The sequence below is a fragment of the Cyclopterus lumpus genome, chromosome 17, assembly GCF_009769545.1.
Source record: "Cyclopterus lumpus isolate fCycLum1 chromosome 17, fCycLum1.pri, whole genome shotgun sequence".
Classification (NCBI taxonomy): domain Eukaryota; kingdom Metazoa; phylum Chordata; class Actinopteri; order Perciformes; family Cyclopteridae; genus Cyclopterus; species Cyclopterus lumpus.
In genome coordinates, this window is record NC_046982.1 from 14,603,588 (window position 1) to 14,629,488 (window position 25,901).

Here is a 25,901-nt window from a genome sequence, read left to right on the forward strand (position 1 = left end):
TCTTTTATCCAACTAACACCCCAAAATCCAAACCAATAGACCTGATATAGAACTGAGGGAAGCAGGAGAGCCTCGTGTCTGACGAGACACTAATCTGAAAATCTAAATTGCAATATCAGCACTGTGTTCTGGACAGTCATGCAAGAAGCAAACACTGCGCGAACTGTATTTCCCAAATCGAGACATAATTCAGATGACACTATGATCACCACTAAAAAAGGAGGATTTATTTTTTCTTCTACCTCCAGCTAAATGTGAACATGTTAAAGTTACATATTTATTTATTATTATTCTCTTGTGTGTGTGGTCACTTCCAACGCTCCCAGTGAACGGTCATTTAGCTGATGTTGGATCCACATATCGTAATCGGCTTAAAGGTGGAAGAACAAACCAAATGTTTCGGTGCAGTTTAAAACAGGATGTCAAACCCTTTTTCCCCATTTAATTGCAGTTTCATATAATTTCAGCACCTTTTTGTTGTGATCTTCTCACCAGCAGATGGTGCTATCAGATCAGCTGTGACCATTTCCTGTCTTCACACAAACACAAAACACCAAAGTACACACCCAGAAATCCTCCATTTAGCAAATGCACTGGCTTTATTGAATGTTAAATACCAGACTCAAACAAGCACCTGCACGATGAGCTTGGAAACATACAAATGCAATATTCTATAATACTTGATTCTTTTCTGCTTTTTATTTAACGCACAAAAAGCAATTAAGCTTGATTGTAATTCTTGCATGCTTGTTACAATATAAAGCATGTTGCTGTGCATGAGAGCATGAGCACACTGACATTCCACTTTCTAGCGCCGGGGGAACCCTTTCTCCTGCCTCCTTTTGCTCGGGGAAATGGCAGAGAGATTTCACATTGCACTAGAAACATGCTCTCAGTCACAGCAGGAATGCTGTTTTCTCAGTACAGTTAGATGCCTCGGTCCGGCAGTTGGCAGCAAACATTGAGGTCAATGTAAGAGAGAGATGAAGCAGAATGTGACAACCGGGCGCTTCGTCAGAGTCGAAAGCAGAAAGAGGTTTCACTGATTGCTGGGAGTGTTTGGGGACATGCGAAACACAGTTCAACGACCTTATGTCTGGCGCAGGTGGGGAAGTTATGTGGGTGTGGGTGAGAATCCAGAGAGGGAGGGAGAGAGAAGGTCTTCACAGGTCGACTTCCTGGACAGCAGCGTTTGGAGGTGAGGGGGAGCGATGTTGAGGAAATAGTAGAAATCAGAAGGTCTCCATTGCCTGGCAGATCTGGGCGAACACTTCGTCCGGCGACCTCTCGGCGTCAACCTGCAGATGGAGACACACTGGCTGAGACGAGGTCTTTCAAAAAAGCATCAGTGTCTTTAATGTGCGGTCGAGGACAGCAGTCTGCTGCAGAGCAACCTCTGCAAGTTCACAGCAGACTGGTGACATTGGCTGTGACATTTCGGCATGCGCACGCACGCACGCACCTTATGTGGCATTTAAATGTTCCAACGGCTCATTTTAAAAGGGGCGGTTCAACCCCTGAACAGCAATTCTGTGATTATCGTGTCAGCAGAGACTCCAGTGACAGGATCAGAGGCACCAAACACAGAGCAAGTTAACCCGTGCTCACACCCGAGCCTTCTGCTAAAGAAGATTCCATAATAATCATCTCCATTGTCGAGAGGATTGACATTTTTAACACTTGTTCACTTTGAATATAAAGCTTGGGGAAAAAGGCAAATTGACTTTTTACATGTTTTATATAGGGAAAAAATGTCACATATTAATGGTTATCAGATGCTTCCATACATGTTTTACATTTTGTGTGTGCAAATGATATGAATCAATATGTAAAGGCCCAAGACACATTAAAAATGTAATCGTCATCATATTTCCCCAAACAGCTTATGAAACATGATTGAACTGCTTTGTAGACAAACATGTGCAAAGTGTGCCCTATAAATATAATATAATATGTCCTATACTTTACTTAATATTATGATCATGCACAAAAACTAAAGTAGAAAAGTTCTGCCAGTATGTTTAGCATAAAACTGGGATATCATGAGGCCAAATTGTAAGTGTTTGGCAACAAAAACACTTAACATGTTCCTTAAAAAAAGTCTGGAATATGTGTTTAAGGGGCATTTACATTTGAATGATTTCAGCTGAGATGAAGTGGATATAAGTGAACTCATTCTCATTTGATGGGTGAGCTTTAACCCTGAGTGAGAGTTGAACCTCTCGCCTTGGCAGAGCTTACTGCGTTCTGCCACTCTGAATAAAAACAAATGTCTCACTAAAATACAACGTTACCGTGTGCAGAAGCTTCCTGCGTTCATAATGAGCTGCCACCGCCTGGCTGTCGCTGCAGAAGCTCTGGGCCCTCCTGTGCAGGACGCCGTCTCTGTCGGAGGCGGGGCGGAGGCCCGGGGAGGATCTGCCACGACACTGCAAGCGGCTGGACATGGTGTCGGCAGAGCAGCTCAGCAGGAGCACCGCGCTGGGCTCCCCCATCTGACACACAAGGCACAGGAGGAGGCAAGTCAGCAGCAAGTCCAGCAGACGGCCCTGAACCTCAGGCTACGTCTTCTGCTCTTTTACTTTAGACTGAACGGTTTGTCCCCGCACTGTTGTTCCATTAGTGTTGTTGTTGTTGTACCAGTCTGCATCAGTAAAAAACAGACATTTTCCTTCCATTTGTTGACATTGAGGATCACTCTGTCATGCCTCCCCATTTATTTGTACCGTTATCTCTCTCGTCTATTTTTTTTTTTTTTTACTATGAGTCATATTTAATGAAAATGTTTCACTCTGACGTCAGCCCTGCGCGTCCAACGCAACGAAATCTGAGTCTTTCTGCTTTTCTTTCCTCACTTTCGAAGTTTAGTTTTGTGGAGACATGATTTTAACGTTTTTCCTCGTTCCTGACCACATGTGTCCGGTCAGTCTGTCCCTGTCTGTCCGGTGCTCTGACCTTGGCCTCGTACTCCTCCACACGTCTCAGGTCTCTGGGGAACCCGCTGATCACAAGGCCTTTCCCCTGCCGTACCGCCGCCGCCACCGCATCACACAGCAGCTCCAGCAGTATGTCCTGGACATCACAGAAACACAAACATGGATGAATTACCATGTAGACACCAATACATGCTTCATATATGAATAAACTCAGACAACAATAAACAGGGATATGCATGCATGTATTCCTTTGTAAGCACAACAGGCTGGATTACCAACTGAAAAAATGTTCCCCCAGAAGCTGAAAAAGCTGTATATCAATTATTAAGCCTTAAAACGATTCTATTTCACACCTTTGAAGGGCCGTGCTTTATGTCAAAATGTAGTTCTACGATCTTTATTACGTTCAAAGTGCTGCTTACATTGTGTGAAATTCTAAATAAACGTGTTTTGTGGCATACAAACAGTGGCAAATAGCTAATTTTAGCTCTATTAGTAATTATTTTCAAATTTGTTCAGATTTTATTATCTGCCACCTCTTTTGCTTAATGTCTACAAATTGTCAGGTGTTGTCTTCACATTGCATGTTTTGTCTGCCCAGCAATTTAATAACCCAGAAACATTACATCAAGCATAAAATGAGAAGCTGAAACAATAATAATAATACATTTGTTTTATAAGGCGCCTTTCAAGGCACTCAAGGTCGCCGTACAACATATTTAAAAATCTGACACAATTTAAAAAGCAGCACAGTTAAAAGCAGAACAGTTTGCAGCAGAGCAACCCAGAGGAGAACACGTCAGGCATAGGCCTGCCTGAAAAGGTGGGTTTTGAGGTGGGTTTTGAATAAAATGATAGAGTCAATGTTTCTGATGTCAGGGGGGAGGGAGTTCCAGAGGCGACCAGCAAATGTTTGACATTTTTGCTTGACAAGTGACTTTCATGACTTATAAACATATCGCTGGCAATCAACTTTGTAGTTTACTTGTTTCAGCACTTCAATCAAAATGGTCTCAAGCACAAGCTCCGGGATTTGTAAAATATAATGGTGTGTGTTGTCAATGGTCTTTCCTGCACGCTATGGGTACTTGAAGGCAACGGGGTCCATATATAAGGAGTTAAAGACATTTCTTCTATAGCCCCCCTTCTAGGTTAATCAGGCATGCCTATATATGAATACACTTATTTTACTGTACATTCCTAACTAACATACAGTTTATCTTGAAATATGCACTTGTAATTCACAAGGCAGACAAACTTCGTTTCCAGTTTATTAGCTCCACTCAGCTCAAACTAATACAGTCTAAAACAGCCGCACTGCAATGAATCCGACCCTCATCAAGTTCATACGTTTGTAGTAATTTGCCCACCACATTTATAACAGCGGTAGATGCATTATTAGTAACACTTCTCAGACTAATAACAAACAAACTGCAGACCACAAAATGATCATCAAGTTGAACGAACACCTCTTCAAAACAGTTTTGAAAAAAAACATTCTAATCTTCATGGAGGAGATGATTTTAAAACTCGTCTGTACTGCATCCAGCTTCAAACTTCCTCGTACTGTCATCAAAGTCCCAGAGCGCCACGTTTAACATCTGCGTCTAATTAAAAAAAATACAATTCTGTGCAAAAGGTAAAGAATGACAGCACCTTTATTTGGTCCTTTACTGACATTTGTATTTACAATTTACAGTATTTGCTGGTATGGTGATCTTTGAGAAAAAACTCAAAGGAAGGAAGGAAGGAAGCCATGGGAGGAGGAGGGGGGGGGGGGGATTTATGTTTTGTGATGACTAAATCTTGTCAAAAGCCTGAAGCTCAGTATTCATGACCAATTCTACATCCCCGGGCTGAGACCCTGAGCTGCCAGAAGATGCATCAAATCATATGCATCCGCCACAGGAAATCAGGGAATGCACTATTTACTGTTTAAAACATTCATTTTTGGATTCCGCTCAAAATATGCAGCCGAAAGTCATTTTGTGTGTTTCCACTTTCCATCTCTGCACGCCAGGAAAAAGAATCCCGTAAGCTGAACTCCTCCAGCTGGTTTTACTGACTGTACTTGCTACTGTATGTGCAGCCTTATAGAGAGCACTCATGTGGCCAGACAGGAAGCTGGCGGTCTGCAGAGGGATTATAGTTAACAGAGAACATTAAATTGCACTTTCAGTGTTGCTAGGCAACAGTACAGTAACATTTTAGAACGTGTGCCGTTACAGTTTTTACACTCCCCGGTAAAAACCAGACAGGACGGCATTTTATCTCACTTTGAGTTAAAAACATTAACTTTGATGTGTGATTTAATATTGAAGTAGTTTTTTTTAAGCTTGCACTTCAGTAATCCCCCATTATTCATTAAAAAAAAAATCAATATCTCCCTCTCTCTCTGTAACTAACATCAATTTAGCGTCTGGCACAAACGATGTGAGGGAACACATGGGACATGACCTTAATGCGCTTTAAGACGCTCAGACAGCTGAGCCTGGTCTTAACGCCTTCAGGTTTCTCCACTTAGACGACAGAAAGTTAAAGTTAATCTGCGTTTTGGTGTCTTTCAAAATCTATTCAATGCACAACCTTTTTCAATCTGGAAATAGTGGAAAGCGGTGGCTAATTTACTGGCAACCAGACAGTTCAACTGTCTGCAGCTAGTGTGTCGTTTCGTTCTGACCTGGAAGTATCTGCCAGCTGCATCCAAAGAAGATTTTAATCATAGTTTGTGTCACGTTGTCCATACTCTCAAAAAATATCCCGATCTAGGTCATTTCATATCTCGATAACAATTATATATCAAGATATGGCACACTTTCTGGTAATTTAATAAATACATTGTCTACACCTGCATTCTTTGGTGTGAATATTCTCTTGTATGAATACAAGACAAAGGTATTTTCTCATTTTATGAAGAACTTTAGTTTACTATGTACTTCACAAATGTGTGTGTTACACAGAATCGTATTACTTTTATTAACACCTTCCTTGCCATTAATCTTTGACCTTGTCCTTGCTCTCACTGAAGTTACTAAAACAACAATAAAAGCATTGCAATTCTAAAAGGTCTAATCAGTCAGAGACATTGAAAACACACATATTATTAAATTATTCTGTGGTTATTTAATTAATTAGATATGAAAAACTGTGGACAGAAGGCTGCATATTATTAGTGATTATTTATTAATTTCCGACTATTTTCTGATTTGTAACATTAATAATCTGGTCTTAGAAATGTCATAAAGATTGTGTAAAATGCTAATTTTGTAAAGCTCATGTGACATCTTGAATTTGTATGTCAACCAACCAACAAACAGAAAATGTTTTTGCACTACTGCATTAGACAAAAAGTAGCAGAACATCTCATTTTTAAGTTGTACCCAGCAGAAATGTGGCATTTTGTCCTTGACAAAAGACATTTTAACGATAATAATTAGAATGAGGAGTCATTAGGCCTTATCCTCTTGGGACCCTGAATGTCAGCAGAAAAATGCGTGGAGAACCTTTAGCTGAGGAGATAATTGACAGTTGAACGCAGAGACTGACGTCGCCTTCCATGTGTGATAATTAATGCTGAAGACTCAACTCCACTCAGCTGGTGCTGAATCACACTGCATTAATACAGATTTTATTTGCCGTCTTGTACATTTTGAAAGTCCCCCTTCACTAAAAAAAAAATGTTTTTGTGCTTTGTTGCTTCTCTTGGATGTTTGACCTTCACCGTGCAGAATGATGTGAAGTGCAGAGTTTAACTCTCGAAGCCTGTTTGGAGTCTGGTAGATAATGTCTTGAGTTTGCACACTTTGTTTTCCAGCTCCATAAATACTCAGACATCCATGCCAGCTCTGTCTAAATTATGCAATCTCTGTAAAATACTTTATGAGCACTCTTGGCAGTATAATCCCTCTTCTGTTTATTTCATTAGGCCTTCAGCAGAAAAACATGTTTACAGAGTAAACAGTCTCAGTATTTTCTCAGCCTCAGAGCTGTGGTGTTACATTTTTCTCTTCAGTGACAGCATGGAAGGATTTATCTTTTATGAAATAAAAGTCTGAAAGATATTGTTCTTTTCATGTATTATCTTGTTCACTCAACCCACTGCTCACTGCTCCTGAAAATCAGCTGTCATTCAGCGTGGGCGTCTCTGTGACATCTTTATTCTCTGATTTTCTTTTTAATGTTTCGACACGCTGCCGTTTTGCAACCACTGCTCCCACTTAATATCCTTTTCTTTTATTGATTTCAAAACAAACCACTTTTCTGTTCTTTTCTTAACTCATGCTTTGATGTATTGAAGACTGCAATTTCAGAGTGAAATGTACACATTCTTAAATAAACACAAACATTATATAAATTGTTATTATCATAGCAAATAAAAAGAATCTCCTCCTCCATTTTTGCAAAATCACTGTTTATCATCCCACAGAAATGAGCTGAGATGCACACATTATTATTATTAAGTGCTGTTTGCTTGATTCCAGCTTGATTGTTCGTCGAGTCAGAGGACTGTAAAAATGTTGTGTGGCGCTAAAAACGGGTTGAAGTTATGATGATTCTGACATTTTGCTGTATGTTTTATATTTTTTCGACGGGTTTAGTTCTTAACCGCTCTGATTTGTGCCTCTAACTGGGTTTTTCTCCAGGCCACCATGCCTCAGGGGTATTGTAGTATAGACGCCACACTGACCTCTGGCAGCTGCTCTCCTCTCTCCAGGACGTCCCGCAGGTGACGCCCTCTGTCGGCGTGAGACTGCAGCTCGTTACAAAGCACGTCACCCGGGGCGACGTGACGCAGGCCGAACCTCTCCTCCAGCCGCTCACACTGGAGAGATTTCCCTGAGCCTGGACCCCCTGAGAGAGCACACACACACACACACACACACACACACACACACACACACACACACACACACACACATACAAAGATTCAAGCAGGGGTCGGTCCACCCTCAAAGCCAAGTAGTCACTTAGTAACACAAAGTGAGGCGAGGATGACAAGGAGAAAATTGAGGTGAAAGAAGAGGATGTGAGTATCTGAAACAGATAGCAAGTGGGTATGGTGAAGTGTGTGTGTGTGTGTGTGTGTGTGTGTGTGTACTTGCACCACCACTTTGGTTCCACACACACACGCACATGCATGCACGCACACACACGCATACACACACAAATTCGTGGTTTTATACTTCTATGGTTACTCATCTACCTTTAACCAGTGAAGTGGTACCCATAGGTACCAATCTGCAGAACCTGTACTTTACTTTTATATCGTTTCATGCCACTTTATACTTCGGTAACACTCTAACTTCACATTTTGATTGGCAGGGTGTGCGGCGGTATGAAAGGAGCCAATTTCTCTCTTGACTCAATTGTTTTTGCCCCTTTTCATGTGAGCGAGGGTTCAGCAGTCAAGTTGGATTGTTATTCGTACGTCTCAAGTCTACATTGAAACGTTTTTTTACTGGGAAAAAAGCTGGGAGCAGATTGGTTGTTCTTAGTGATTTTAAATCAAGTGCACTTGAGGAGCTCCAGGACAAGCATGTACAACGCTCTGCTGCATCAGGAGGAGAGTGAAAGAAACCTTGGTTCTCACCTTGTCGCTTACAGCATCTCCTGCCTTAACCGTAACCTAAAATCCAGCCTGAACCATAAAGTCACAAAAATGTCCTCTCTTTCCAGATGCACCGGTCCTCACAAAGATAGTAGTACACAAACACATACACACACAGACACTGACAGCATCCATCCAACAGAAACGAGAAGAAAACCCACTGCTTTTCTTATCAGTCACCATTTAGTAATTACCTTTTAGCTGACTTGCTTTAAAATATTACACAATCTCAACTTTTTCAGCAGTCTGACTGCTGTGCTGTGGGGTCTGCAGGTGTTTTTATAGCAGGTTAACTGTATTACATGGCCACAAAGCTGTGTAGACAGTGGTGATTTATCATAATCAGCCTTTGGCAGAGTAATAAAACTCAGAACGTGCTTCCCAGTCTGAGCCTGAGTGTTGCTGCCCTCCTCCAAAAGCAAACGTCTGCATCACCGTTTCCTCTGAGAGCACGGACTGACCCGGGGTCCACCGGGGAGTCAGGAAATAGAAGTATATTTCACCAAACCACCACAAGCCTACTCACTAGAAGTATTCCTCTGCTGCTTCACACCTCTGTCAGGAAGTAAAATAATGACCCACCGGACCTGAAGCTAAATCTTTAAGAAACTCGTTAGGGACTCTCGTAGATATAACAAATTCAAACCTGCTGCATCAACTGGTTCTGTGGGTAAAGATAGTTCCCTCTGCCGGAGACCATTTGAAGTTTAGATTAACTAGCCTTGACAGACAAAAGCTTCAGACAAGATGAAGTGAATTATTAATGCCTCTGTGCTGTTTTGTACTGTACAAAACTGCCGCTGCTTTTCATTTGAGTGAATGCTCTCCACTTAGCTTACATTATTTATTTGACTGTGTACACACGATTATTTTGTAATGCTCAGGAAAAGTGGGACCTTTACAGCCGCACTTAAACCTGAAATAACAGCTTTGTTTTGGCCACTTTGCGGCGCAGTGGAAACAAGTTGTGAACACGCTACTGAATTATTTGAAGTTTATATGGAGAACTTACAGTAATATTTACACAGCCAGCAGTCACGGAGCAACATTATTATTGTATTTGGCCAGCTGGTGAATATAAATACAATATTCACTCTTCCCTTTTAATTTCTTTTTTGTCTATACAAACTCCTGATGGAAACCTCTAACTCTTTAGCTGCTAAATGTTCAACAGATAGATAGATAGATATATACTTTATTAATCCCCAAGGGGAAATGTGTTGTCATAGTAGCGCCCAACACTTTACAGACACCAAATGGAATAGCCTAAATACTAAACACACAAAATAAAATAAAATATAAGAGTTTAAACCAAAACGTGAAAGAAAAGGAAAAGAAAATGAGAGGAAAGTGGAAAAAAGACAATAAGAAATAAAAAACATATGGGCACTGCGACAGGCAGCCGTTGGCACGGCGCCATCTTAACAGCTAGTTTTTGGTGCTCAGTAGGTAAAAGTAACACTATGAGAGCGGTGAGTGAACCAACACAGGAAAGGTGTGGACTGGACACAATTAGCTGAAACTCACTATAAAGCTTGGTCAATCTGACGAGCTGTAGCTGTATCACCTCTCCATTGCTACTGGTTGATCCCAGTGCAGTATCAGGACGGAAGAAGTTGGAACGGCACATCACTGGTTATTACATCACCCCTAGTATCTAATAAGCATCAAATATGAAAGAAACTGTGTCATTCTCAAGCGTTAACTTCATAATAAAAACTTGCCTGTCTTCTTCTCTTCTGTATATGCTACCATTATATGAAATCATTCAGAACTATGGGAGCCATTTGTATTGCTATGCTGATGATTCACATTTATATATCCCAATTCAAACCAGTAAATCCATCCTTAGTCCCTCAAATCTTCAAACTCGCCTGTCTGAAACTGAATATCTTCAAACGTTTTAATGTTAAACGGTTAAAACGGAAACGCTCATTGAAACGCGTACATTTATTTAATAGGTCTCTCTGGATCTTGTGGATGGTTGTGTGATTTTCTCACCTGTCTTTGTCATTTTAATGTCACATTTATTCTACTAAACTAATATTCATACTGCAACTTTACGTGCTTTTTTACATTGGCGGATATGTGCTCTCCGTGGAGCAGCTTCTAGTCCCTCTACTGATGCTCAGGTCGGTGGAGGTTTATATTTGAGAAAGCTCATCATGTGTGAACAACTCCGTCGTAGCGCGGTCCTCAATGAGAGCCGAAGGGACAGATGGATTATATTAGGTAGAGATGGAGCAGGAGACAGATGAAACAAGGCAAAGAGGGCAGAGGACCATATGGAGGAAAGAATTATCCTTGCAACCTAATTATTTAGCAGCTAATACTTTGATGTAAAAAGTAAATCAGTCTAAATGACAAATGGGCTGCAGAGGACACAAGCTTCTCGCCTCCACAAATTGAGACATCAATAAAAACAAAAATAAAAATGTACTTGGCTGTATTCCCAGTATGATTGAGTCTGCTGTGAAGATATTATTCCAATCCTTTCCACTGTCACAATCCACTAAGCAGAAGAGACTTTTGTCTCCATTGGGAACTAATGAGCTTCTAGCTGAGAGCCACAGATCATCAGAATGAGCTGAGAGAAGGACAAATTAATTGTTGGTTTTGGTATTTAACAGGAGGAAACACCAGCCTTTTATCCTTTAACAGAGTTAAGACTGTTAATGGCAGTGTTGGTTTTCATCAAGGGCCACCAAAGTGCAAAATTGCCATTGCATCAATACAAAACATTATTAAAACTGAAGATTAAAAGTAATATTACAGCAGGGTTTTCACTTTTTAAATGCAAGTCTGATTACTAGAATCAGAAAGGAAAAAAACAGAAATGAGGAAGATGGAAGAGAGAGCAGCGAGACATGAAGGAGAGAAGATGAAAACAAGGCTGAAAGCTTCGACACCAGTGAAACCTCACATTAGCATTTCCCTCAGGCGCCATCTCCACTTTCTTTCTGAAGCACCGCTGCAGAACCTTTCCACCAGTTCTGTCAGTCGGGGGTGGGGTTTGGATGGGAAAACTCACATAAAGTAAAACCACCTCAAACTCCTCTCTCCCAACTTTGAATTAAAGCAGTTTTGAGAACATAAGATTCCTAGTATTTAAAAAGAGAAGAAAATATGTTTTGAATTGTCAACAAGCTCTCACAGTAGATTAAGTACGAGACGGGTCTGATTGCAGCGGCGCAGCGTTGCTGTAGCAAATGACAAGCTCATCTTAGCTTGTTGTCTGCTGTCTTTGTTTGTGTGTCTTTACATTGAAGTACGTATAGGCACACACATTTAATATTCATCAGATCGCAAATGACGGTTGCTACCCAGAGTCATCGCCTTACTCCCCGCCGCTTGCAAAGTAGTCTGCCAAGCGGGCGGGGAGTGAACAGTACGGCAATAACTAACAGCCAGAACCAGCTGTACATGGAGAAGGAAGAGTAGGAGTAAAAGTGGGCGATATTGTATCCCACGAGTCAATTAAAGCGGTGCGCCCAACAATCAGACGCTACTGTCAAGAACTGACAGCAAAAGATACCCATGCAGAAATTACCAGCAGTTAGCGTCTTCATTTAAGGCCATTTCTTTTACAGATTTTCCGTATTGGTGTAACATCTGTTCTACAAAGTCTTTGTTTATTTCCCTCCAACTCCGATTTGAGTATTTTGCCAATTTACAGTCCGTGACCTGGCATCGGAACTCTTCTTTGTTTGTTTGTTTTCGTGCACTACATCATTTAGTCCTTGGAGTTGTTACATTTGTAACTTGGCTTCTGAAAGTGCTCTTGAACATTATTCTCACATGTTATTGTGTCCCGAAATAGTGAAGTGGCAGAGCTGGCTTTCTGCTAACCCTTTTAATGAGAGGAGTGGTCCACTGGGAATACAATAAATGGGCTCTATCTGATCATTTGACCCTTGAATTTGGGCATAACGTTTTTTAAGGATTTCTTCAACTACTGCACCACCAATCTGGTTTGAAGTTAGTTAGAGACACAATTTTTAAGGCTGCACTAATCAATATTTTTAACTAACAATGTTAGGGCTGCACGGTGGTGTAGTGGCTAGCACTGTCACCTCACAGCTAGAGGGGCACGGGTTCAGAGTTTGCATGTTCTCCCGGTGTCAGCGTGGGTTCCCTCAGGGTTCTCCGGCTTCCTCCCACAGTCCAGAGATCAGCTCAGGTTAATTGGAATCTAAATTGCCCGTAGGTGTGAATGTGAGCATGAATGTTTGTCTGTCTCTATATGTGATAAACTGATGACATGTCCAGGCTTAACCCTGCCTTCGCCCAAGGTCAGCTGGGATCGGCTCCAGCGACCCTAAATAGGATAAGCGGTTCGCATAATGGGATGTTAAATTCATTGAAATATTTTTTGGGATTACAAGTTTTCTGAAAGTCACATGTTACTGGTGCACCATCCAATCCTTACAAACCGAACAGAAATCGGAAACATTGGATCAAGGCAGGTTCAAATTCTTGTTTTTTGTTGTTGTTTTAACAAATATTGCGCCTCCTGCGATTTGAAAATTGCAGTTGGCCATATTGCGATAAAATGTCCATTTATTGTTCAGCACGAAAGTCCATTCACAGAGATAACGGGGACATTACAGCAGGAGGAACTGATGCTGTGATGAGAGCTGAAGATCGTTTCTCGCTCTGGTGAATCTCAATTTCTGTTAAAACACACTGAAAGTATGATAACTATTTGCTACTAGGGTTAGGGAAAAAAATGAATATGCCAACGTGACCAACCTTTCATTACATGGTATAAAATCTGCTCCCGAGACACATGCAAGTGGAGGTGACAGTTATATATGCAGTTGGCATTTTCCTCCAATTATCTGCTCCTGCAGAGGGAAAGCTCCCGCTCTGACTCAACCTCTGTTTCTCAAACATTCAGACAAACTGGTGTTACTACATATCAGTGGAGATTTGTCATGTTGGTTTTTATGGAAAGGGGCTTAAACACAAATACACACAGCTGTGCGAAAGAGAGAATTGATTAACTAATATTGACAGTATTTTTAGTATTTTCCTGTGGTAGCAAAGTGAGCGTTGGGTAATGGAGACTCCCAGATCGCTCATTAACCTTTGCCTCTCTTCCTGCCTATTGATTATATATTTCTTTTTAAACACTCTAAAGCTAAATGACTTGTCTAATAGTGTGAAAACAATCTTCAGTACAATAAATGTAAATTCTAAAAAACAGCCTTGTTTCAGCTTGGTGGCACATTTTTCTTTTATATATCATCCAAAGAGATTCAAGGCAAGTGCAAAAACTTTAATCCTGCACAGACTTTGCAGTGTATGTATGAATGAATATGTTGGTTACCATAATGACTCAATAATAAAAGACGTGTTCGCTGTTTGGAAACAGGGGACCATCAAACCTGCCAAAGGTAATACATATCTCAAACCATGTCTTCAAAATAACAGAAGAAGATAATTAAGTCCATAATAAATACACACATTAGTATTATGTGGTAAAAAACTCTAAATCTACAAAACATATAAGATGACAACAATAATGACTATTTTGATGCCTTTTGTGAGTTTTTATGTTTTTAATGAGGACTTGTAGTGGCATATTTAACATTTTACACTTCCTCTATTCTCTTCATATAATAATCAGTGTCTTGTTTTCTACTGATGAGCATCATTGAAACGAGCCGTGAAATTCTACAGGAGCAAACCTTTGCGTTGAAGCTATTTTAATTACTTCATTAACTCTTATTCTGTCGTCTGAAACGAACAGAACATCTGTTGTTTCCCCTCCAGCGGTGCTCCTGAACGCAGCTTTTTCATCAAAGCTACAACAGTCTGAGTTTAGTTAACTTGTAAGATGCAGAAAAATGGGTATTATTGTGTGTGTGTGTGTGTGTGTGTGTGTGTCTCTCAGCTCTGTCTAATGAGGTAGGCTCCACCAGTGCCGAGGTGTGTGTGTCTCCATAGACGTACCCATCATGAAGATGACCTTTGGTTTCTTCTGTTCTGTACAATCACCTGTCAGAAGAAAGCACATCAGAGATTACACACACACACATATGCACTTTGGAATTGATTGCATTTTAATGAGCTTCTTCCCTGATTAAAATGGACAAGCACCACATTACATATACAAACAGGATCCCTTAGATTCACTCATTAAAGAGCTGTGCCTTCATAGCACAACATTTTACAGTCGCATTGGTGATGATAATGTCGTTAGCTTCTCATTCTATAACAAGACAGAACAAACGCTGCAAGAAAAGCATTAAATAGCGTATCAACTTTTAAATGACTGAAGCATCAATGTGACTACAAACTATCGTGTCACTTGGGGACATGTTTCCATGTATTATCCTGCATGCTCACTTGCAGTATTGACTTAATCAATACAAAGAGGTTAAAGAAACAGTGTTTAACATAACTTTGTTTTAATCAATACCTTAAACTAAGAATCCTAGGGTTTTTGTTAGTTTGGAAAAAGCCATTTATATCTAGATAGCGTGCGGTCTTCCATGGAGTCCGCCATCTTGCACCGCCATGTTTTTACAACCGCCTAGGATGGACACTGCTCTGCGGAGAGCCCTGCGAGAGCTATCTGAAGGCAGTGATGCGTTCCGAAAACCCGGTATTAAAGGGGTCTCGGTGCTAAATTACTGGAGCATTGGTAAGCCCTGACATAACTGGTGTTTTTATGAATACGTTTTTAATGTTTTAATGTCATTTCTTATCGCTCTGCAGCTCACATTTGCTCTGCTCTGTCATGCTAAGCTCCTCCAACTGCACAGTGCACGCACACATAGACACACAAACACACACTCTTTGGCTTCTGTGAGCTCGTTCCTGCTGATCCTTTTTAAATGCTTTATGTTTTAAGCAGCTATTTGAAAAGTAATGTAGTAAAAGATGTTATGCGAAATGTGGACTGGAATCAATCAAAATACATCACAAGTGTCCAACGTCAGAGCTTCATTTGGAGAAATGTGTGTGGGAGACAAAGAGTTTGTCATTCACAATTATGGAACACAGATCTGTACTTTGTATCTGTCCTTTGTAAAGTAACGGTTCCCAATAAAATATCTATGATGCAAAAAAATTAAGGTTACACTGCTCTTGCTCCTCCATCTGTCTGTCCCTCTGCAGGGGGATGTCACACACACACATGAACGTGTGTGTGTGTGTGTGTGTGTTGAAATGCAGCTTCTGGTTCATGTCAGAAAGCAGAGGAGGACAAAAATGTAGCTGCTGATTAAAGCTTTGGTGATGAGTTGCGATGTCAACTGCCGGTCACAGAGAGACAGGGAGTGTGTTTTCACTCTCAATAGTTTCAGTCATTTCAGCAACTCACTTTCTGTGGTTCCTTCAGCGTACCCAATATCTTCCTCCTCTTCGACCTGTGAAGACGGAAACATTTGTGTTATAAATCTATATTTTACTTTTCAAATGCATCTTTATTACTGTGTTTGCCGATTCATTCAATGCGTATGGGAACACTTGAGATAAAAGAAGAGACAAAACTATGTTGACACTCTGAATCTCTTAGTCATGTAATCGTTTAGTCAATTGAAAGAAAAATACATGAATTGCCAACTATAGTAATACTCCATTAACCGATAAAAGTCATTTTTCAAGTTTGTTCAGCCTCTAAATTGTGAGGATTTCTTTGGGGGGGTTTCGGATCGTTGGTCTGACAGAAGAAGACATTTCAAGATGTGACCTTAAGAAAACTATGATGCGAATGTTCTACTATTGTCTGATATTATATCGACAAAACAAATAATACAATAAGATTATTTGAGAAAATAACTGTCAGGTTAATCAATGATTAAATGGATTGCAGCTCTATTGGACGCCCCAACAGTCCATGTTGTGGTCTCACATCTATTTACATCAGATAGCTTTGGTCCCTGAACACTCTTTTCCCCTCTCGTTACTGCACAACATTATTAACAAACAACAATTCATGAGCCCTGTTTTCCTCTTTCTGGTCGTCAATTAGTGCCACTGCTCAGCAGATGCTTTTAGGGTTTAAAATAATCTGTCTAATTTGCATGAGAATAATCTAGGAATAAAGTTAAGACTAGATCAACACCACAGACCAGTGTAAAGTATCTTTGTGGAACAGGTTCCTGGCTTTGTGCATTGAAACTGTTGTTGTAGCCTCAACGGTTCAACTGTTGTCCACATACTGGTGGCCATTGAACATTGTTAAAAGAGACAAAGACAAAGAAACTGGTTGAAGAAATATATACAGTATTTGATAGGGGAAAAAACACAGGAAAGAGAGAAAAGACACAATAGATGAAAGATGGTAAAAGAGTAAGTGCTGAGCAAACACAAGGTCATAATTGACTGAAAGATATTTTCCACTTTCTTTAATCTCAACAGGATGTAATGATTCATTGGATTCAGGAACACCGTCAACAGTTTCAGATATTTGAGACCGTTATCAAAATTTGTCCCTGAAGCCTCGATGCCGCAGGTTTCCATGGTGATCCTCCTCATCTTTGGCCATCTGCATCTTTCTGGCAGCGAATAACTTAATTGTGTCATTCATACAATGTCACAGTCTGGTGACACTAGAAGAAGACAAACATACAAAAGCCTGCATAGGTGATATTAATAATGCGGATAAGGAATGATGACACTGGGAGCACTGCTGATCTTTGTGAAGTCCAGAAGACATTCCACGACAGAGTTAAAGGAATCCTTTCAGTTCATAAAGGGAGGAAAATCATGCCCAAATTAAGTTATGAAGTAATCTGATCCCTCTAATAATTCAAATAGCTATAATATAAATATTCATAACCATGTTTTAGTCACTATATAATCACTTTAAATAAATACATATTATTTATATTAACAATGACTACGGGTGATGTAAAAATATTTTTCACCCGGATCTCTGAATCAATGATTGTTGCTTTAAAATAAACATATTGACATATTATCGCCACATAATGTTGATATGGTGAATATGTTAGCCCACAGTTGCTTCTTTACTCCAGCAGGTATGGAGCAACGTAAGCATTAATTTGTTCAATATAGTAGGTTTGGTTCTCCAAAAGACTAACTACACACAAATGGGGAGTTTTACCTGATTCGATGTGAGTATGTCGTATGTGTACAGATTGTAAAGCCCTCTGAGGCAAATTTGTAATTTGTGATATTGGGCTATACAAAATAAACTGAATTGAACATTGAATTGAATTGAAAATAACAATAAACACAAGTATACTCATTCAATGTTAATTTTATTCATCCCTGACAATGAATAATTACAATTGCAGAGTTGGGAGACAATTCTGTCGGTTCACTTCGGCCTAATGCGTTTACATTTCACCCCTTGCAGCTTTAACTCTTCTCCCCAGAATGAATATATTGTTCTCTTATGTTGTCGTTAATTAATAAAATTGCTAATTATTCATTGCACCCATCAACGTTAAGTGCTCCAGAGCCTTGAAGGGACCTTTTGAACATTTAGAGAAACAACAGAAAGATATTATGACAATGCAATCTGTTATCTCCGTGGTTATTAATGTTTATGGGATATGAAACACAACATAATGTTTAACAGCCATCTCACAAAATGCAGTGTATCCAAGAATTTCTAAAATAAAAATAAGACTTTATCAAATTAAACAGAGTCATAGTGAGAGTGTCAGGGGGCCAAGATAAAAGTAACAATTATAATTTAACCCTATTAATTTGAATGCATAATTTGAGGACAATAAAGTGGAGAAAATAATTGTATTGAATGCATGATTTAATAATATGAATGAATGATTTGTAACAATTTGAGGGAACAATTGATCAAATATTTCTCTAATGGACTCTGTTGTTAAGTGCTGTCTCATTTCTATTCCAATACGGTAGAGAGGTTTCAAAATTAAAACATTAATGGCTCTTTCAAAAGGCATACAGAAATGGATCGGTCATGCAAGCACCACGTAGTGGGAGCATTTACAAATAAATGAGATACTGATGTTGTCTTTGTGCATTCTCCGACACAAACTTACAACCTCACGATGTTTGTTAAAAATTGTGGAATACATTTACAAAAATCTCGCTAAAAACATGAAATGAGCATCTTTTGTCTCTTCTAGGTGAGTCTTTCAGGAAAGCAGCTATTAAAAAGAATCACCACCATTTTTTCTTTTCCCTTCTCACCAAAAAGCAATTGTATATTTGAAAACTGAACATCCGACTTAACATTTGAGTGAAAAACATCTGATGTGCACTATACATGTAGCGTGAGATGAGCGTCTGCCAGAGAAAAACATGTTGCTGTTCTAGTTCTCACACTGTTTCCTAAATAATTTAACTAACTCATCAACAATTAAACACCCCAATATGGTGCAAAAAAGTAAAAAAACTAAACTATATATATGTTTTGTGCAACTACAATATTGAGACATTACGTCTTCATCAGATATATTCTTGGTTACATGGTGTCCATGTGGGGGCGAGGTCTGGGGCAGATGGATGGGGCAATAAAACATCAGACTTTAACACTTGAGACAGATGACTGTTTCCTGTGTCTTACCGACAGTTAACGTAACCACGACAACTGAGATTCCCTAACCTTAAGTAGTTTCTGTGCCTAAATCGAACCAATCCTTAACCATAGTGTGGCTGTTTAGCAGAGGGCTCAAGTGGAGCTGCAGTTACATTCAGGAGAAGATAGCAGCAGAGACTCCGAATGAAGTGAAGCAGAGCTCTGTGAGTGTTAAAGAAATGCCGTCAGTGTGTAGGAGTGCTGGGCACTAACGACGAGCCAGCTTGGCATGTGGGTACACCAACTGGTCTGATGACTCAGAGAAGAGGAAGAGAGAGAGAGGAACACATGCACAGCACAGCACGCCTTGCGAACACGTAATATAGACAGAATATGTATGTAAACACACACACACACATAGTCTCCATCTGACAGATGAAAGACACACACACACACACACACACACACACACACACACACACAACACACACACGAACACGAACCCTATGTAAAAGAAGGGAAACTGACGCTGTATGTTGATGACGAGCGATGGACACACGGTCATAAACACAAGCTCCTTTACCAACATCCATAAATGTAAAGTCTCTATATGTTAGCAGTTCTGTGACGCTGTGGTGCTCCTTACAAACCACTAAAAAAAAAACTCTTGAACAGTTGCTGGCAAAAGACATTATGTTTTTCATTGAGATATTTCAGCCTGGACCGAAGTGGTGGACAGATTAACGTTTCCATCCCTAAAGAAAATGATGAACTGAAGATTAAATTACCAGAAGTTTTTGACTAAACTAAAATACCTGTAAAAATAAATGTACTTGATGACATTGATGCAACAATCTTGTAATCCACAAAGCATTGTCAACAATAGGCAATCATTACTACCAGATATATCAAAGAGATGGCTGCTGTACCTCCTTGGTAGAAACAGGATAGTTAAATCTCTAACAGCTGGCAAATCCCCAGTATTGTGTTACAGATTTCTATCTTTGCAACTGGTGGTAATCTCTAACTAGTGGAGCGGTCAGGGGTTAAATGGTTTCTCCACAGAGGAGCATGCATTTTCTCAGCAAATATCATTTTGCCGTTTCAATTTTACTCCCATATCCTGTTGGGCAGTGTTATTTATAACAAAACATATTTAATAAGCTCATCCTATGTTTTGCATGTAAAAATCTGAATTTTTTAAAGTAACTAAAGATGTCGAATAATAGTGAATATCAGTGTTTCTGTTGGCTATACCCTTCACTGTGTGTGCGTGCGTGTGACGTTGACATGCGTGCTAGCCCATGCTGTATAAGAAGCATTGCTCGATTGGTAAAGGCGAGTGTGAAATGGATCGTGAATTCAAAAGATTAATCTTGTTCTGCACATAATTCCTTGACCAAACTCAACACCCCTGAGAGCGACCGTTACAACAATACAAGGCTGATCTCTCCATAGCAACACACATGGTAACGCAAATCTATTTCAGAGCAGGAGCGCAGTGTAGCACTTAGAAACTACAATAATTCTCTTTTAAATTTAGTGGAGTAAAAGTATAACGTGCCAAGAAATGAAAAAGCTCACGTAACGTACAAGTACCTCAAATGTGTACTTCTGCCGACTATGAATGTCTGTAAATTACATAGAAACACGTCTGACATGTTGTTGAGGCTTCTAGAGCTAAAAAGCCCGCTGACATCTAACGAAGTACGACGATCACAATGTTGTTCGCAGCGGCACAAGTTGCCTCTTGATCGTCATTTCTGAAAATAATAATAAAATAATTCCTCCTGGTGAGTCACCTGTCTGTAAATAAGCTGCGCGGCTGTCAGCCTCAACTCATTATTTTCAAACCTCAGGACCACAATATCAAACTGTCACGTCCGTCAAAACGAGTCTGGAGACGCTCCGGTGGGCTGAAAAGTGCTCGTCATCATCATCACGATCTTAATCATCATCATCTTTAAACAGAAAGCAGCTGCATGACGCTCTGCACATTTCTGATGTGACGATGGAAGTGTGTTTGAATGGATCATATTTGTGGCCTTAAATAGTGTTTCACTGGTGGAATGTGAATTTTAACATACTTGGACTTTACTTGAGTATTTATATTTTATATTATGTAATACCTCTACTCTACTAAAATAGTGTACTTTTTAGTGTTCTACATTTATTTGACAATATATATATATGTATATATATATATATTTGATATATATTTGATATATATATATATATACTTTATAAATATAATCTACCCAGTAGTATACACATTATCTAAAATTGGCTCCACATTACCTACAACATTAAATGCTCTTACATGTATATGTTAGTGTTATAATATGTATAATAATATAACAATGTGAAATTACCCATTCTGTATGTGAAGCACCTCAAAATTGTTACTTACAATATTTGATAATGTACTTAGTTACCTTCCACACTGAATTGCACTTTCAAATGGACTCAGAAATATAAGACACTCCCAAAGTAATGATGTTCTTTCATCAGGAATTGTAGGTGGAGAAAACAATAAATAATTGGAGGAAAATGTCCATGAGGTTTTACTCCAGAGACCCCAAAATAGCCGCTCTGCCTTTCTGTGCATCGCCATGGTAGCAAATTCCTCTCCGTCTCACATCTGAGGTGACAAATATGGGATGACATGGCTGCATGGCGCCTTTGTTCCACTTCCCAGAAAAGAGCTTGGCCACAGGAAGTGCTGCACAAGGACGACCTGTTGTTGTTTTCACTCTCCTTGTCCTCTAGAGCACTGGCTCTCAACCTTTTTTCAGTGATGTACCCCCTGTGAAATGTGTTTTTCAGTCAAGTACCCCATAACCAGCGCAAAGCATTTTGGGTTGAAAAAAGGATGTAATACACAGCGCTGTGCCATCAGTGTCTGATTTTATATAGAATATATACAATTCAGTTTATGAACGTACACTTACATTTCTTAAAATCTCACGTACCCCCTGGAGTGCCTTCACGTACGCCCAGGGGTACACGTACATGACCTATCATCTCATGATGGCTGAAAAGTTCAGACTGACCTTAAAACTCACAAAGAAGCAACCTTTGTTGCAGTTAACCTTCATTTTATTTTTGGTATTGTGTATATTTTGGAGTTTGGATATCTGTTCATTGATATTTTTGTAGTTGCACCGTAGTGATATTTCATATTTGCACTCTTTCTTATTTTGTACTGCATTAGCAACACAACAATTTTCCTTGGGATAAATACACTTACAGCGCATCTCATCTCATCTTATTTGGTGTCCTGGAGTATTGGCCTGATGTGAAAGCTCCTTATTAAATGTTTCTGGAAGCTGAAACTGGCTAGCTGCGTGTTTGCAAACATGCACGAGAGTCTCTCAGAGACGTCTGTGTGGCTGACTTGTTGAGTGTTTCACTTTTTTAAATGTTCCATTTTCGAACGCCCTCGCACCGCCGAAGCAGCTAAATGGAGTTCAGCCATCAAAACCATAACGCCGTTAGCCTCGCTCAGATCAGATGGCGGCTGAAGTAACCACACTTTTGTACTCTACAGCTTACTTTACTGCAGTTTCTCAAGCATTTCAGGGTCCTTCATGTCACGTTAAAACGAGAGGCTCTGTTTAGGGACCGTGTTTGGTTTTGTCCTTTCTGGGCTGCCGCAGAACTGTAGCGGTTGCAACACGGCAGAACTTTGTGAAGAGGGCCTGCTCTGCATGTAGGTAGAAACGCCTCATTCTAAGGTAACGAAAACATTAGTCTTATTTTCAGGTGATTATACACTAATGACAACATTGTTTATATAATATATTCCATAATAGAGCCCCTGAAATGCTACACACTGGCCCTTTTAAAAATAAACTCATCTATGCTCAGGAGAAAACAATGTGCAAGGTGTTAATAAAGAACAGAAAAAGAAGTATAAATATTAAGTAGTGAGAGCGTGATAAAGAAAAATGATAGCAAATATTGCAGATGGGGGCGTTTTACTCAACCACCATTGAATTACTGCCAGCAAAACACTACTGAGCAGCCAAAAGTAAACGGTTACCACGAGCAGCTTCCAATTGTGAATTCGATGCACTGTGTGAATGTGAAGAGGTGTGCTGCGAAAGAGAGAATATGCTCCGGGAAAGCGATGCCTGGTTAGAAGGCTGAGATACAATAAAGCAACTCAGGCAGCAACACTGGCAAGGCAAGAAGAAAACCCTGAGTTAGAAAAAATTGAGTAGAAGAGAAACGGAGAGCTGCTGAAGATAGAGACGAAGAGAGAGCTGAGCACTTTGTTTCCAGACACTCGGAGGAAGGGAAATGAGACAGAGGTCAGTGTTATGCATCACTGCAGTGTGGAGGAATAATGCTTGTCTGCACCCTCGCCAAGCATTACACAACAACAACATTCTCCATCTCTGGACCTCTCTGAATCACCGGCCCTCAATATTTCACCGTTTGGCATTTTCAAAAAAACATTTTATGGTTTTGCAAATAAAAAGCAGAGAGAGACCAGGGTAAGCAGAAGTTGTGGAAACAGGGGAAAATAAGTTGTTTTTTTTGTGGCTGCATGCTTGTGTAAACACAAAGTTAGAGTACTCTGAACGATCTCATTAAAACAATTTTAAATTGCAGCAATTACAGGAACCTTTTTTTTGTGTAAATTGGTTTTATTTTAGAAAAGTTCTTGTGTTTGTATTGCGTGGTAAACAAACAAAACAAAAAAGAGAGTTTATCTTTATAAAAGTAAGGTATTGCTCCCAAAACTGATGTTTTTGTTAAATTGACAAAAGGTATTGAAAATTATAAATCACCTTCCTTATTCAAGAATTAGAATTAGATCTTACCTCATCGTACTTGCAAGCAACATCTGCCTGGCTGCTGGTTTCCCCCAGTAGACTGAGATCCAGCTCACTGGGACCTGAAGACAAATTAAACAGAACCGTCATCAAACTCTGAGTTTACTTTACTCAAAATGACTTGTTTCTTGGTAATCTTCTTAAAACATTGTATTACAAAACATATATTTGTTGAAAGATTCTCCTAAAATCCAGACAGCAATGAATACATCTACTGCTCTGACAAACACATGAAGTGATTGGATGGATTACCTGCCTGTGTCTGGAGTCTCCCACAAGCTACTCGCTTGACAGTAGTGAGGAATAACAATAGTCATGTTCGTTGTTTACATTCATAATGATATTTTTAGGGTAGTGGCTTTGGAGGGAGGCATGAAGGGACGAGCTATCAGTATTTGCCGACTTGGCAACTTTCTTTCTAGATTTAGCAACTTTCGGAGCCAGTGCTGCTTGATACTTTCATTGGAAAAGACTCTGGGCTGGGTTCTCAACAGTTCTAGTGTTTCTCTAGATAACAGAGCAGCGGCCATAATCTAGCCAGTGGGAAACACTCACACCTGGCTATGCAAACCAGGCACAGAGAAGCTTGGAAAACAACACACACGAGGAAGAGTGACTCATTTATCTTAGAATATATGTTTGCTGCTCTATTAATGCTCTGAATGTCATGTAAATAGCCTTTATAGTATGCATTGGTATCTGTCATGACCATTAGAGCTAATTTAGTCGCACTACAGCACCTATATATTTGAACATACAGCTTCACATCTGCATTTTTTAGGAGAATAAAATATCTTCAAATCAAGGCTAGTTTTGGCCCAATTAACACCTGGAACTAAACTGGACCTCAGTCGTGATAAACTCTCAACACGCAGCATCTTCATCCTCTTCCTCGGTGGAACTGGGTCGTGGATAACACTTCCCCTCGGCAGATTATTTGTTCCTGCACACCAGAGCTCCTTCTGCACAGGGAACTGGGATAGAGTCTGCAAGGATGCAGCTTCAAACGTTCAGGAAGATCCCGGAGAGACGGCAGCTGTGCATTTCTTACAATTATTATGTTAAAAAAGCTTCTGGATGCACCTGCTTTACAGGCAAAACACGTCCTCTCTGGAGTTCACAACTTAAAGAGTCAGCATGTCAGAGTGCAGACGGGCTAGGGTGTGTATATATATATTCTGTTGAGGCTAGTTATGTCATGAGGCTGCAGTCAGCAGTCTGGTCCACGTAATTACAGGCTGAGCAGAAGAGTGGCAGCCGTGTCCTCTCTGCTGGGGAACAATGTGGCGCTATAAGCGGCAGATGCCCTCGGAGGCAATTTCTCTCACTACTGCCAATCTATTTTTAAATTTCACTTTTTATTTCCTGTTCCTCATATTTTTCAATGTCGGCCTATTGAAGCTATTTCACCTGATCTCTGAGAGGAAGACGGTTGATGTGACCCACATTTCTTTATGTGGATTTTGCACGTTTCATGGTCAAAATTAGACCATTAAAATTGCACTCTTTTTATATTTGGATGGAACTGCTTTTGTGAGGCTCCATTACAGGAAACATATGCAGGAGAACACCTCGACAAATGTACAGATGTCACACTGTTCTTAAATGCATCTCAAAGTGCAGCTACATGTCGGGGAGCCCTCTCGGTCTCTGGTTCAATCATGCCCTAAAATTAGGGAAAAGATCAGTTTTCTATTACGGCTTTTCGGGAGTAATGTATTACCTTGAGAACAATATAATGAGTTTTCTACATGATCGTTTAGTACAAATCAGTACACATTAAAAAAAGCACTGGCTTTTCACTGGCATTGGGTGATCATTTATTTTTTCTTAATCAGAGTTGAACTCTCTCGTTTCTCGTTTTCCTCAGGATTAATGTTGCAGATGATTTTGCCGGCTTTGTGCAACTCAAGTAGTATAGGTGATATAAGTATCCAGTTTTTCACAGACCTCTTCTGTATTTCAGTGTCCTGCCATGAAGCAGACTGTTGTCAAGTATGACAGGTAGCTGTTAACTAGGATGTGGCAAT

The 25,901-nt window shown here is 39.9% G+C and overlaps 1 protein-coding gene across 1 annotated transcript in view; it reads right to left on the reverse strand.

The window, feature by feature from the left end:
• Positions 1 to 645: 645 nt before the first annotated feature.
• The window catches only part of ak5 (adenylate kinase 5), a 52,011-nt gene continuing 26,755 nt past the window's right edge, over positions 646 to 25,901 (reverse strand). Inside the window, exons 8-14 of the mRNA XM_034555850.1 lie at positions 23,860 to 23,933; positions 15,878 to 15,923; positions 14,503 to 14,547; positions 7,624 to 7,787; positions 2,956 to 3,072; positions 2,295 to 2,495; positions 646 to 1,298 (exon numbers count right to left, since the gene is read on the reverse strand). Of these exons, the coding sequence (XP_034411741.1) occupies positions 1,233 to 1,298; positions 2,295 to 2,495; positions 2,956 to 3,072; positions 7,624 to 7,787; positions 14,503 to 14,547; positions 15,878 to 15,923; positions 23,860 to 23,933 (713 nt within the window). The 3' untranslated portion in view covers positions 646 to 1,232. The remainder of the gene's footprint in view (positions 1,299 to 2,294; positions 2,496 to 2,955; positions 3,073 to 7,623; positions 7,788 to 14,502; positions 14,548 to 15,877; positions 15,924 to 23,859; positions 23,934 to 25,901) is intronic.